At 43.2% G+C, this 14,240-nt stretch overlaps 1 protein-coding gene across 6 annotated transcripts in view; it reads left to right on the forward strand.

Moving 5' to 3' along the window:
- The window catches only part of klf5a (Kruppel like factor 5a), a 50,446-nt gene extending 38,677 nt beyond the window's left edge, over positions 1-11,769 (forward strand). For all 6 annotated transcript variants that reach the window (XM_072476140.1, XM_072476141.1, XM_072476145.1 and 3 more), the window contains exon 4: positions 10,074-11,769. In XM_072476140.1, the coding sequence (XP_072332241.1) occupies positions 10,074-10,252 (179 nt within the window). In that variant the 3' untranslated portion in view covers positions 10,253-11,769. The remainder of the gene's footprint in view (positions 1-10,073) is intronic.
- Positions 11,770-14,240: the final 2,471 nt, after the last annotated feature.

Here is a 14,240-nt window from a genome sequence, read left to right on the forward strand (position 1 = left end):
ATTGCAAGTTTTAAAAGTACGTTTGTTTTTCTCCCTCTTTCTCCTCTTCTTACCTCCGCGACAAAAGCTGAGGGAAAACGTTGTGTAGGTTGGAAGGGCATGTGTGGTCCTGCTAGCATGTTTATGGCATTCATTTGATCCGTAGCAACCAGAAAAACAAGGCGGAGGTAACGCCCTTCAGCTCGAAGTAATTTTGAGCTGAACTTTGCAAAATAAAAAGAGGCATTTAAACTAAAACGTTTGATCACAAGTGTGAAATTTTCAGTGACTGTCCGGAGATGTGCAGCTTTTTGTTCATAGCGGAGTGGGACGGGGGGGTGGAGGAGGAGGAGGAGGGGGAGGGGGAGGGGGGGCACCGCAATAGAGACATTTTTAAAATATCTGTACTTTTCAACCTCGTGATATATTATCCTCCGCATTTAATGTAAGGTAGCTAAATGTGTAACACAAGTTTACTCATCAGAGGATTTGAAGCCAAACCAATTCTGGGAACCACTGGGTAGTCTCTATATATAAGCCAGTTTGCTACTAATTAAGGCTTTTGGTGGGAGTAAGCATTAGAAGATCTTTATCAAAGTACAGTGTTGTGAGTCTTCTGAGCTGATCCGTGTTATTCTTAGTATTGTGAAAAGGGCCTTGAGGCAATCGCCTGCAGTCTAAACAGTCTGCATGACTCTGCTTTTGTCTCCGAAAGCCTTCAGGTGGGTTTTTAGCTTTGGGATTGTCAAACTGGTTGGTTAAATTTGCAAAGCAGCTTCTGTCCCCTCCTGTAGAATTATCTGGTCAAGAGTGAATGTTGGGCAGGAATTGATTGTGACGCTGGAGGCAGAGGAATACTTTGGAGCTCTTACAGTGCTGATGAATCGGCCTGAATCACTGACGCGATGCACAACTTCGGGGAAGGGGATTGAAATTTCGAGAACGAGGCTCAATTTCATTCAAAAACCTTCGAGTTCAGATTTTCGCAAGGCGAAAGTGTAAGGAAATGGGAGACCTATGGCGTGAGCCTGAACTTAAACTGCCCAGTGCAGTATCTGATCTTTTGTCAATGTTTGGTTTATGGAGCCTTTTAAAACTTGTCACAAGCCCCTTATAAAAGGGTGGAAAATAGAGAAGGTGTGTGACAAGTTAAGAATATGTGTGGCAAAAGTTACCTGCAGATATGTGTTAAGTCAGCAGTCTTTAATATGTCTTGTTCAGTGTCTGGATTTTGCATTCCATGCTCCCCACAAACCAAAAAGTAAGTTTCACAAGGCCTTTAAGCATAACTCACCTGTCAGTACAGACTTGAAATAGTGCATTTGTCTTTCAACACAAAAATGTAGTTTGGCATTTGGTTACAAAAGTATGCAACAATGTCAAGCCACGAGTGATATTTCTTAGCAATGAACGATGGGACCACCACAGATTTTCAAAAAATTCTATTTTGAACTACACTACCATTTCAACTTGATGTATTCTCTACTGCATTTTCATTTTGGGAATTAATTTTCTTCTCGGAAGAAGAAATTCAGAAGGTGGTATGCATTGGAAGGGGCAGTGTGGATACTGTCAGATAACCAATTCTCCTGAGGGTGAGTTTAGAAACTCCACCATTATTGCACAGTGAAATGTCAAGGAAAGTCAGATTTCCCTTGTGGAAAGGGACAGCCGGCGAATTTAGCAAAACTGTTCAACATCTGAGTTCAAAACGAACAGTAAGTCCAGCAGTCAGCAAGAATGTGCTCGCGGTGCAATGTTGGCTGTGATTCGTCAATAATTTGGTATTGTTGCTGAGACAGACCAATGTATGGTAGATGTAAGTTCGAACTGAATTGAAAAATCCCTGCCCGCTCTTCATAAATCCCTCTATAGTCTTGCCACATGATCTCTTGCAAGCTCCACCAGGTTGGTGGCGCAGATCATCTCTTTGGCTCCCCTAACAGACCTCGTGCAAGCCTACCTCCTGCACATTGCCAGGATGGCAGACCCAGGAGCCCCCCCATCTCAAGCTATTACCCCTCCTTACCTTGAAGTCTCCACAAAAACCCCTCTTCATTATTCTATCTTTTAAAAAAAATTTAGAGTCCCCAATTCATTTTTTTTCTAATTAAGGGGCAATTTAGCGTGGCCAATCCACCTATCCTGCACATTTTTGGATTATGGGGGCGAAACCCATGCAAACACTGGGAGAATGTGCAAACTCTACATGGATAGTGACCCGGAGCCAGGATCGAACCTGGGACTGCGGCGCAGCGAGGTTGCAGGGCTAACCCACTGTGCTGCCCTTCATTATTCTATCTTTGGTCATCACTGCAAACTGTTCTTTTAATATTTGACATCAGCGGCCCAGTGTCAAGTACTTGGGGACAATTTTGTCACATCTTATTAAAAATATTGGGCGGGATTCTCCCCTACCCGGCGGGGCGGGTGGTCCCGGCACCGAGGAGTGGCATGAACCGCTCTGGCATCGGGATGGTCGGAAGGTGCGGAATCCTCCGCACCTTCAGGGGTTATGACGGCGCCGCTCCAACCGGCGCAGAAGGGGCTTGGCGCCGCGCCAACTGGTGCCGAAGGGCCTCCGCCAGCTAGCGCGAGTTGGCGCATGCGCAGGAGCGCCAGCGTGCGCTGGCGTGATCCCAGCGCATGTGCAAGGGGGTTCGTCTACGCACCGGCCATGGCAAAGGTCCACTGCAGCCGGTACGGAGCGAAAGAGTGCCCCCACGGCACAGGCCCGCCTGTGGATCGGTGAGCCCCGATCGCGGGCCAAGCCACCGTGGGGGGCACCCCCCGGGGCCAGATCCCCTGAGGACCCCGGAGGCCGCCCGCAGAGCCAGGTCCCGCCAGTAAGTACCAGGTCTAACTTACGCCGGCGGGACGCTCGGCCCATCACGGGCCGGATAATCGCGGGGGGGGGGGGGGGGGGGGGGGGGCGGCGCTGCTAGCCAAAACCCCGGCGCTGGAGAATGCGGCAGCCGGTGGGGGCGCGATTCTCCGGCCCGGCGGGGGAGTCGGAGAATCCCGCCCATTATGGTAAATAGGTAAAACCTATTGCATTGGTTCTGACCTGAGGTTAGGACTAGAGGTACCTTACTATGCAAGCAACAGTGATAGTATTATGACAGAGCCAAGAGTGTCCAAATTGAAAACCCTTGCTTGGCACCTGGTAATTACTAAGATGATATGCTACAAATCCCTCAAGATTTCTCAGCGCAGGGTCATATCCTGGCAACTCCAATTATGTTTGTTTAACGTATCAGTTTTGGCTGGGTTTGCCTCACTCCTGCCTCTGAGTCGGAAGGTTGTGGGCTACTTCAAGACTTGAGTACAGAATCTCAGCTGACACTTTGGTGCAGCAGTGTGGGAGTGCTGTACTCTCGGACGCACCATCTTTCAGATGAGACATGAAACTGAAGATCCCATTTCCCCCTTCCGGTGAACCACATGGGACTATTTAAAAACTCTTGGTCAACAGTTAGCCTCCAATTGGCATCACTAAAGCAGATTGTTCGTCATATCATTGCTCTTTGTGGAACTTTACTTTGCCCAAACTGGTTTCTATGTTTGCCTGCACAACACCAGTACTTATTTTTAAAATAAATTTAAAGTACCCAATTTTTTTTTTTCAATTAAGTGGCAATTTAACGTGGCCAATCCACCTACCCTGCACATCTTTTTGGGTTGTGGGGGTGAGATTCACGCAGACACTGGGAGTATGTGCAAACTCCACACGGACAGGGAGCCGAGGCCGGGATCGAACCTGGGTCCTCGGCGCCGTGAGGCAACAGTGCTAACGACTGCGCCACCGTGCCCGGCGACACAAGTATTTAATTGGCCGTGAAGCACTTGAGAGGTATCCTAAGGTCATGAAAGGCGTGATATAAATGTAAGTGCAAAAGCAAAATGCTGCAGATGCTGGAGATCCGAAATAAAAACTGAAAATGTTGAAAGGAGCAGCAGCTCTGACAGCATCTGTGGAGAGAAGAAAATAGGTGTTCAATATTCTGGGGGAGGGGGCGGTCTTGCTCTTTGTTGGTCCGCTCGTGAAACGGGTTGTCTTTTAACAGTGTACTTCAAGCTCCCAACAGTTTCTGCTGCCTCAATAACTAGTGCTGATGGCATCTTGGCTATTAAAGGAGCAGCAAACAGGCTTTAGGAACAGTGACATTTCCACAGTATAATAGGGTTGGATGAAGCTTATGTGGAGCATAAACACTGGCATCGATCAGCTGGGTCAAATGGTCTTTTTTGTTCAGTAAATTCTAATGTAATTCTAGTTGTAGAAGCAACACTGAGCCCGATACTTGGGAAGGAATATTATATAATATGGATGTAGGAAAGTCTTACGCATCTGCGCCCATAATCTAAGTCTTGATTGACTGTAGCACTCACTACGCTTATCACTTTAATGCCCCTATTGTTACAAAACTATATTCCCTGATTCACTCGGCCATGCAATGGGCCATGTGCTAAATATAGATTTTATTTTACATACGTAATCTTTCTGCAGCGGTATTTAAAAAAAAAAATATGCTTGTGGTTGAGTACTCAATTTCTTCCGCGTAAGAAGTTGAAAGCACAATATTTGAACCACCTAGCTTTATACAAGTATTTAATTCAAATCCCACCACAGCTGCTGGGAATTTAAATTCAATTAAAGAAATAAATCTGAGATTTTGAAAAAAAAAGACCTATGCTGCAGCTGGTGCTCAGCAACTTGGACTCTGCAGTCGTTGGCATTTAGGTAGCGGGGTACTGGAGGAAACAATTCCAAAGTCAGACATTTCCTTCTTGCTGTTCACTGTTAGAACAACAAACAGGCACTTTCCGTGCTCTACATGGCATCAAAGCACCTGGAATGAGCGCACTGCCATCCAGCCTAACATATTACACCACGTTGCACCGATTAATACATTTTTCCTGAAATGCTGTTTGTGATTGCACATGAATTGAAGCATAAGCAACTTAATTATAAACACATCGATTCCATCAGTATTGATTTGTGGCTCAGTTTTATAATGAATGGCAGTCTCGAGATTGCCACTGAAGTGTTTGCCTATAATTTAGTTGCTGAAATAGTATTCGGGAAATCATTGCCGACTATGAGGTTTTTAAAAAAAAACAATGCCGTAATTCGTTCCACCAATCCATTGGTATTCACCAAAATGGTTAACATTAAAGGGGTGTTGGGACAGACTTGTTGGGGGGTCTAGGGGATGGGGGTGGGGGTACAGTTGGTCTTTTCCCAAGGCACACTCTTATTGTTTGAGAGTTTAAGCTGAAAGACAGCTGGCCAACAGATCCCAAACTAACCCATTGGTATTGACTGAAATTATTAACATTAAAGGGGCTTCTGATTGGAGTTTTGCAGAACACCACTGTACAATTAAAACCAGTTCAGTCTTTAAGGCTGTTAGCACATAGGGGGCAGCACAGTGGATGGCATTGCTGTCTCACGGCACCGAGGACCTGGGTTCAAATCCCGGCCTCAGGTCACTGTCCGGGTGGAGATTACACATTCTCCCCGTGTCTGCGTGGGTCTCACCCCCACAACCCAAAAAGATGTGCAGGGTAGATGGATAGGCCACGCTAAATTGCCCCTTAATTGGAAAAAAATAGAATTGGGTATTCCTAAATTTATTTTTAAAAAGGCTGTCGGCATATGATGTTGAGATGCCATTGGGAATGTTTCTTTCCATTTTGTTGTAAAAATGTAGAGTTTCCAACTATTTTTCATCAATCAAAACATTTATGACACTGCAGTCTTTGTTTTGCATGGCCACAAAAGATTGGCAGGCTTTGTTTTGCTCTTGCAGACTTTCCTTAATGGAAATGAACTCAAATGTTTCATCTAGAAATATCTAATAAAGGAACTTTTGCAACCTTCTTGTGCACTGATATGGAGTTATCTGCCATTACCACTTGTGGTAAGAACATCTGTTCTCGACCAAAGTCTCATGTAAATGGTTGGGGAAGGACTGTGTGGTGGGTGTTTCTGTGGTCGCTGAATCATGCATTTTGTATTCACAATGCCACAGGTGTTCCTTCCAGCCGCTATAATCATAAAGTCATCAGCAAGAAATGCAGTCATCCTTACAGTTGTACCAAAGGTATATTTGATTGTGATGTTTTCACGGGGTTCCGGTAGCGTAGGCTGTGATACTGTCCTTGCAACCCAGAATTGAAACCCCACAGAGCTGGGGGGTGATCTCTACTAAACTGGTCATTTGTGGGCTAGCACAGAAAAATAAAATGAGTAACAGCTGGTCCTCATCCACGGAAGGCTATCTTCCACCTCGTTTCCACATGGCTGCAGTGTGCTTAGACTGTGAAGTAAAAATTTCTATTATGTTCTTTCAGTCAACCAACATGGAAGTTAATACATTGATCTATAGAAACCGTTTTGTTTTTATTTATATTTTTTATCCCCCGCTCGGCATCTGACCATTTTGACATTGTGTTTGTGTAAAATGGGTGAGAGCAAACCTGTAGCCCCTTTCGCAAATCCCGGTTTTGAAATTTCCATCAGAGTGGATTGCTAACAGTTGAACTTGCCAAATCTTTTCTTTTCGCAAAAGGTGACGACGGTTCAATGGAATTATATTTCCAGAAACGTTATTGGAAGCAGTAGCCCAGAATTTTAATGAGGCAATTGGACACTCTAATGAGACTGTTGGATCTTTGAGCGGCTGAACCAGGATTAACTCTCTGGTCTCCTGCATCTGTAATTTTCTTTCCCTGATCTTCTGATTTAGAAGTACAGCATTTTTGTGTTCAGTGAGATGAGCCAAACCTTTCATCTAAATTTGCTTAGTTATGAAAATGAAACTTTTTTCTAACCTAGAGAGGTAAATTGGTATCCTAAATTATTTTATCGGCATTACTTGGCCACTTTTAAGTGGAAGCAATCCTCATTCCATTTTCGGAATGATGTCTCATTGTTCTGATTGTGGAATAAGGCTCCAGTCCTAGAAATCTGCCTGGTGACAAATTTCAGAGTGACTTCAAGATGCTATCTTTAAAATCAGTCTAATTTGCAGTTGCTTTATGCAGATTAGATTTCGATTTATTGTCTCATCTGCTGAGGTACAGTGAAAAATCTGTACAGTACTGACCGATTGTTCCATATATGAAAAACATAGGACATACGATAAATACGCAATATAAATACATAGACATTGGGTGAAGCGTACAGAGTATCGTTGTTCATAGAATAGTGTCCCTACAGTGCAGAAGGAGGATGTTCAGCTTATTGAACCTGCACCGACCCTCTGAAAGAGCACTGAAACTGGGCCTACTTTCCCATCCTATGCCCGAAACCCCGCATATTGATCATGGCAATCCATCTAAACTGCACATCTTTGGACGAGAGAACCCAAGCAGACACCGAGAAAGTGCAAACTCAACACAGTCACCCAAGGCGGGAATTGAACCTGGGACTCTGACGCTGTAAGGCAGCTTTGCTAACCACTGTGCCACCCTGCCGCCCACTGAATCCTTCAAATGTGAAGCTTAAGCAATTCAACTGAATACGTCAATTTTTCTGTACTGCCCTAATCTGATTCCATAACGATTTGTGACTTGGTTTGTAATGAGTGATATTTCCACCAAAGTGTTGGCCTGTAATTTAGCAGCTAAAAGGTTCATCATGAAACACCATGAGATCATTGCATGCTACGAGTTTTTTTTAAACAAAGCCAGAATTCTCTCAACCAATCCATTCGTACTCACCAAGGGTTTTGGAGGGGCAGCAGGGTGGCACAGTGGTTAGCACTGCTGCCTCACTGCGCCGAAGACCCGTGTTCGATCCCGGCCCTGGGTCACTGTCCGCGTGGAGTTTGATCGTTCGCCCTGTGACTGCGTGAATGTTACCCCCACAAGCCAAATAGATGTGCAGGGAAGGTGCACTGGCCACGCTAAATTGCCCTTGATTGTAAAAAAAAAGAATTGGGCACTCTAAATTTACATTAAAAAAGGGTTTTTGGACAGGCTGTGGGGGGATGGGAGAAACAACGGATCTTTGTCTGAGGCGTCTTATTTGTGTACTTCGCTGAAACTCTTACATTCACCTGGACAGGTGGTCTCAAACTATTTTAAAGAGCAGAGGGTTATCCTTTTAAATTGGTCACCTATTCACCTTTGACCAACACCATCAAAAACAGATTCATTGATAATTCATATAATTCCCTGTTAGTGAAATCTTGCAGTGTGCAGACTTGCAACTGTGTTTGCCTACACAACAATGGGTTCTGTTCAGGAGTGATTCATTGATTATGCAGAGCTTTGGAATGTCCTGAGCTTGTGATAAGGTGCTATATAAATACAATTCTTTCTTCTTAATATTGTTTGTGCTTCACTATTTCAATCCGATTATGTGTTACCGGGGTACCTTAATGGAGTATGATAATTTGCCTGTCAAAATGCTGTGAAGGGGCTGGTTTAGCACAGTGGGCTAAACAGCTGGCTTGTAATGCAGAACAAGACCAGCAGCGCGGGTTCAATTCCCGTATCAGCCTCCCTGAACAGGCGGCAGAATGTGACGTCAAGGGGCTTTTCACAGTAACTTCAGTGAGGCCTATTTGTGACAATAAGCGATTATTATATTATTATTAACTGCACACTTTTTTTTGTACTTCAAAGTCATGAAGAGAATATAAGTAACATTATGCAGCACAATTTTGTTACTGAGTGTTTATTTTTGAAAGAAAGTTTAGGAGTATTTGGGAAGTATAGTATATTAGTACTTGAATAACAGAACAAAGGGGTCTCACTCATCTAGTCTGTGTTGCAACATAATATTAGGGTTAGGGTTCTAGTAGACACTAAGTAAAGGTCATCGCCTTGCCCTTGAAGAAAAATGTGGGAAATCAGTCCAAGCTGTTCTGTATCGAGTTTAAGAGTGGTATTGTTTAAGGTAAAGTGGCTCCCTGCCTTTTCATAATGAATTTCTGTATGGTTGACGTGGTGAGACCTGAAAACGAAAGGGTAATAAATATAAAATAAGTGGGCATGTTTATAAAATAAATAGTAATCTTGCATGTAAATTGAGGTAGAAGCAAACTTAATTATATTTCTGCATTAATCTTGTAGAGGAAATTGCAAGAACAGCACATTTGGGAATATTCCAAAGCATGGAAAGAAAGGTCATAAACTAGGAAGAACCAGTTTCAAAGCATTATTCTTCATCTCTGTGAATACTGGATTTTTTTTTTAAGTTAGCACACTATTCAACAATTGATTATCCCTTGGTTCCTGGTCAATTATTAGTGACAGCAATGCTAATTTGCAGGGGAGTTCCTTGTGGGATGGGGTCCAAGAGATTGATCATGGTCCACTGATTGGCAAGCTTTTAGATCTGTTGGTTTGTTTACAGGCCCATAGGCAGTTTTGGTGGAATATGAAAACGTGTACACTCTGGACTGTCTTATCTCAAGGTGAAGGCATTGCTTGTTTCCTGGATCACATTCTGTGAAATCTACAATCATTAAGGCTGCCACTGTGAATGTTCTGAGAATCTTAGAATCGCAAAATGTAGCGCACAAAAGGAGCCATCTGCCTCATTACCCCTGTCCTATGCTAACTCTTTAACAGGAATTGTCTACTTGGATCCAAGTTCCTTAGCCGGTCACTGTCATTTTCATGTTCTGCTTTTTCAGCTACTTGCGCAATTCCTTTGAATGATAAATTAGTAATTGTGACGAAAGGTCCAGACCAGAAATATTAACCCGACTTTTTCTTTTATAACGGATGCTTCCTGACTTGTGCGTTTTTATTTTTATTTCCAGCTTGTGCAATATCTTATCAAAAGTGAAAATGTCCCAAGCATTCATACTATCAGGGGACTGTCTTGATTTGCATCACTCCTGAGTCCCTCAACTCCAGGCTCTTTGAAATGAAGTTACCTTTGACAAGTAGCGCCTTTTCTGAAAAAGTGAAAATCACTTATTGTCACAAGTAGGCTTCAAACGAAGTAACTGCTGACATGCTTGCAATAAAGTGGTGCAAAAGGAGAATGTGTGCACCTTTGTGTTGTCCAAGCAAAATATTGGTAACGTTGCTATCAAGTAATTAATGCCTGCATCCTTTCATTCCAGGAGAGAAGCCGTACAAGTGCACCTGGGAAGGCTGCGACTGGAGATTTGCACGTTCCGATGAACTGACCCGTCATTTTCGGAAACACACCGGGGCGAAACCCTTCCAATGCACGGTGTGTAGCCGCAGCTTTTCGCGCTCCGACCACTTAGCCCTGCACATGAAAAGGCACCAGAACTAAAAGCTGGATCATCCCAGAGGCTTGTGTTCATTATGCAAACACGACATTGTTGCCCAAACAAAATACCAGACGGCCATTGTGTATATGGTAACCTTCTCAGACCTCTGTGTAGAGCAAAGAAGTTTTGATGAAACACACAACCTTGACTTAAGGTTTTTCAACTGGAATCCTGTATATTTTGTACATATTCACTGGGAATTAAGAGCTATGTTTAATAGGAAAGCTTTATGAAATTTATAAAAGGGGGTTTGGACTTTTCTTGGTTATTTTAGGTTTGCTTTATGTATAAACTAAGCTCACGTCCATTTGATCGACACACTTGCACTACAGTGTATAGTTGGTTAGTGCTGGCATTTGCATCTGCCAAGTTCACAGCGTTAAACCTTTTCTCATGTTTTGACCAAAGCACTGTATAGTTTTGATGGTGTTTAGTAAATGTAGCCAAAGACATTGAAAAAATAAATCCCACAGAGGGCACAATGTGGACTAATGCAGGTAATAATTTCTACTGTACACAAAGGGAATTCAGCCTACTTAATACTTGAGGTTGCCGAATCACTTTACGGAAGTTCTCAACAGCAGGATGCGGGGTGCTGAATTTAACTGTATAACTACGAAAGGGTTACCTGGGCTAAGGCAACTAACTCTGAATTTAATAAGACAAGAGGGTAGAATCGGCATACAATCGGGGAGCTTTTCTATCGCCCGTGAACAGGAAACCAAATTGCTTTTGAGGATTTGGCCAGCTAGTTTACTCTGTCCGTGCCGAAGTCCCCTTGCTGCAGCCTCTCTCTGAAATTAGCTTTCCGAGCCCTGTGACATTCCAACCTGGTGTTACAAGGCTGTCCGCCTTACTGAAGAGGAGTTTGCCCCCCCCACCACCACCAGCGCCACTTTCTGGACGTCTCCTTTCCAGCCCCAAGCGCAATCAGGAATGCCATTGCTTATTGGACTTGATATTTACACTTCAATTTTAGCATCAACGCGAAGCTAAAGCTGGTGTGCAAATGTGACCACAAATAGCCTTGACATGCATTGGAAATTCCCAATGCCCTGTGGAATTGGATTAATTCTCCAAAAGGCTGACACTTAAGTTTATAGTTATTTTAGCACTCCCATTCCAAATTGAAACTAGTGCTGCGAGAAAAATATTTATATAAATATATATATATATGTATGTATACTGTACAGCTGAGTTAAATGCTCATTAGCACCTAAACATAGCAGAATTATTCTTTTTACGGTTTTTGAAACGTTTTTGTTCCTTTAAAAACATGACTTTATTTCTGATGCACCTCTCTTCTGCATTAGGCCTGATCACGGACCTGAGGTGTTTAGTCTAACCGCACTTAGCCTCAGGATCAGCTTTGTCAGCTGAAAGCTTCAAATCGACAGATATCTCTTCTTTGCATATGTGGGCAGTTGTTAAGGGAAACCTCGATGTTATAACCTGCCTACTTGCCATTGGCTGGGGACTAATGACAATCCCACAATCCTGTGGGAGTATGAGCTTCCCCAATGAGGGGGGCGGAGAAACCATTAGTAAACTCCTAGTATAAATAAAGCTGGCCAGTTTAGGAACCAGCAGGAAGGAGTGTGCAGCAAGGGAAGTTGCTGCTGCTGTTATGTATAATATATATATACACATATATATAATATATATTATATGTTATTTACAATAAATAATTTACAATAACACACATATATATATACATATATATATTATATGTTATTTACAATAAATAATTTACAATAACATATATATATATATATATATATATATATACAGCAGCAGCAACTTCCCTTGCTGCACACTCCTTCCTGCTGGTTCCTAAACTGGCCAGCTTTATTTATACTAGGAGTTTACTAATGGTTTCTCCGCCCCCCTCATTGGGGAAGCTCATACTCCCACAGGATTGTGGGATTGTCATTAGACCCCAGCCAATGGTAAGTAGGCAGGTTATAACACTCGACTTCTGTCGTAAGGAGCTCCAGATCTTAACCCTACAGAGGTCCTTTTCGACTGCGCTGTTATGTTCTGTGGGGGGGGGAACGAGGATGAGGCGACGATATAGATTTCCCGCCCCAACTTATGTGCTGTAATGCTGCAGCTCTAAACTAAGGGCTCAAGTGTCCAAAAAAGAAAGGTTTGGTGGGGTTGCTGGGTTATAGAGATAGGATGGAGGTGTGGGCTTAAGTAGGGAGCTCTTTCGAAGGGCTGGTGCCGACTCGATGGGCCGAATGGCCTTCTGCATTGTAAATTCTATGATTGTCAAATGCTTTCCTAGCTGAATGGGAATATTATGCATTTATGAGGTGTGGAAATTGTCAATAATGGACTGTGTAAGCTTGGGCTGGCTGATTTAAAGAAGGCGTTTGAAGTAAAAAGCTAATCTTTACTTGGGGCTGACTCTGTCAAGCAAGAGAAAATGCTGTTTAAGATGATTATCATTTTTTATTTATTTCTAATCATAAAATGCCTTTCTAACTGGATCGTTTACAAACCTGTTAAATTATAGTGTTCTTCATTGTGATGGCTTGACGCAGAAAGACAGCGAGAACATGTAAATAGCATTAAAAGATGTATATAGTTTTATAAGATTCTGCAAAGTTTATACTTTGAACAAAGGGGCAAATGTGGCTGCATCAGTTTTGCTTCAGCTTGATTTTTTTTCTGTTATGTTGTATTTCCCTGAAGTTGTTGCGGCTGTATATTACTTTCTATGCATTTAATAGAATGAGAAGGTTTGTGTTTATGAGGGGGGGGCGGGTTAAATGTAAATTTTTTGTAAAACTTCAGTAATAAAATGTTTTAAAAAAGCCACTTGTCAATGTTTCCTACTATTACAACAGTAAATGTGTTTCAAAAGATAGTTCAAATAGTTGGCTGAAAAGCACTTTGAAGTCGTGAATGGTTATAGAAATGGAAGTCTTTTTATAATCCCAGTCACTGCAGATGGGTCGCTACATGTGCAGGTGTCAAATTAAGGACATCTATTGTTTCCTTGCATTATGTTTTAATTTTTTAAAAAAATGTTGCGGCACGGTGGCACAGTGGTTCGCACGCTGCCTCGCGGCACTGAGGACCCGAGTTCGATCCCAGTTCTGGGTCACTGTCCGTGTGGAGTTTGCACATTCTCCCCGTGTCCGCGTGGGTCTCACCCCCCCCCCCCCACAACCCAAAGATGTGGGGTAGGTGGATTGACCAGGCTAAATTGCCCCTTAATTGGAAAAAAGGTATGTGAAAGAGTAAGTTTCCTTTCAATCTGGGCTGGAATTCTCCAGTGGTTGAGATTCTCTTTTCCTGCAGGCAGCCCACCCACACCAATGGGTTGCCCGGGGGTGTGGGGTGGTTTCAATGGAAATCCCTTTGACAAGCAGCGGGAGTAGCAAATCTCGCCGCCAGCGAGCGATGCTCATTTGAGAAACGTGACGGGGGGACCAATGAATGACCCCATGCCTTCTACCCTGGAGGGACATAATTAAGAGCAGCAGCACACTATATCGAACTGAGATTTGCCTTTCTTCCAGCTCAGAGTCTAGAATTAGTGATCTTTGTGCAGCTCTCCAAGGCCCTTAAATGCAAAGAAAGTTGGACTCTTTCTTATAAAATAGATTTGTCACAATGCTAGAGTTATTTTCAGTCCAATGCCATTATTTAGCAATGAGAGGAATAGTAATCTTAAGATGAATTGAAATTTTCAAGATCGCCAAAGGCGTTTATTGGGTTTGAAGCACCGACCAATCATGATCTTATTGAATGGTAGAACAGGCTCAGTGGGTTGGCTGCTAAATACATTTTGCGAGTTCATTCAAAAGTGGTGGTGGAATGACCCATTTGCAGCACGGCAGCACAGTGCTTAGCACTGCTGCTTCACAGCACCGGGGTCCAGGATTCGATTCCCAGCTTGGGTCACTGTCTGAGCGGGACATTCTCCCTGTGTCTGCGTGGATTTCCTCCGGGTGCTCCGGTTTCCTCCCACAAGTC

This window comes from Scyliorhinus torazame, chromosome 15, assembly GCF_047496885.1.
Source record: "Scyliorhinus torazame isolate Kashiwa2021f chromosome 15, sScyTor2.1, whole genome shotgun sequence".
NCBI classification, from domain to species: domain Eukaryota; kingdom Metazoa; phylum Chordata; class Chondrichthyes; order Carcharhiniformes; family Scyliorhinidae; genus Scyliorhinus; species Scyliorhinus torazame.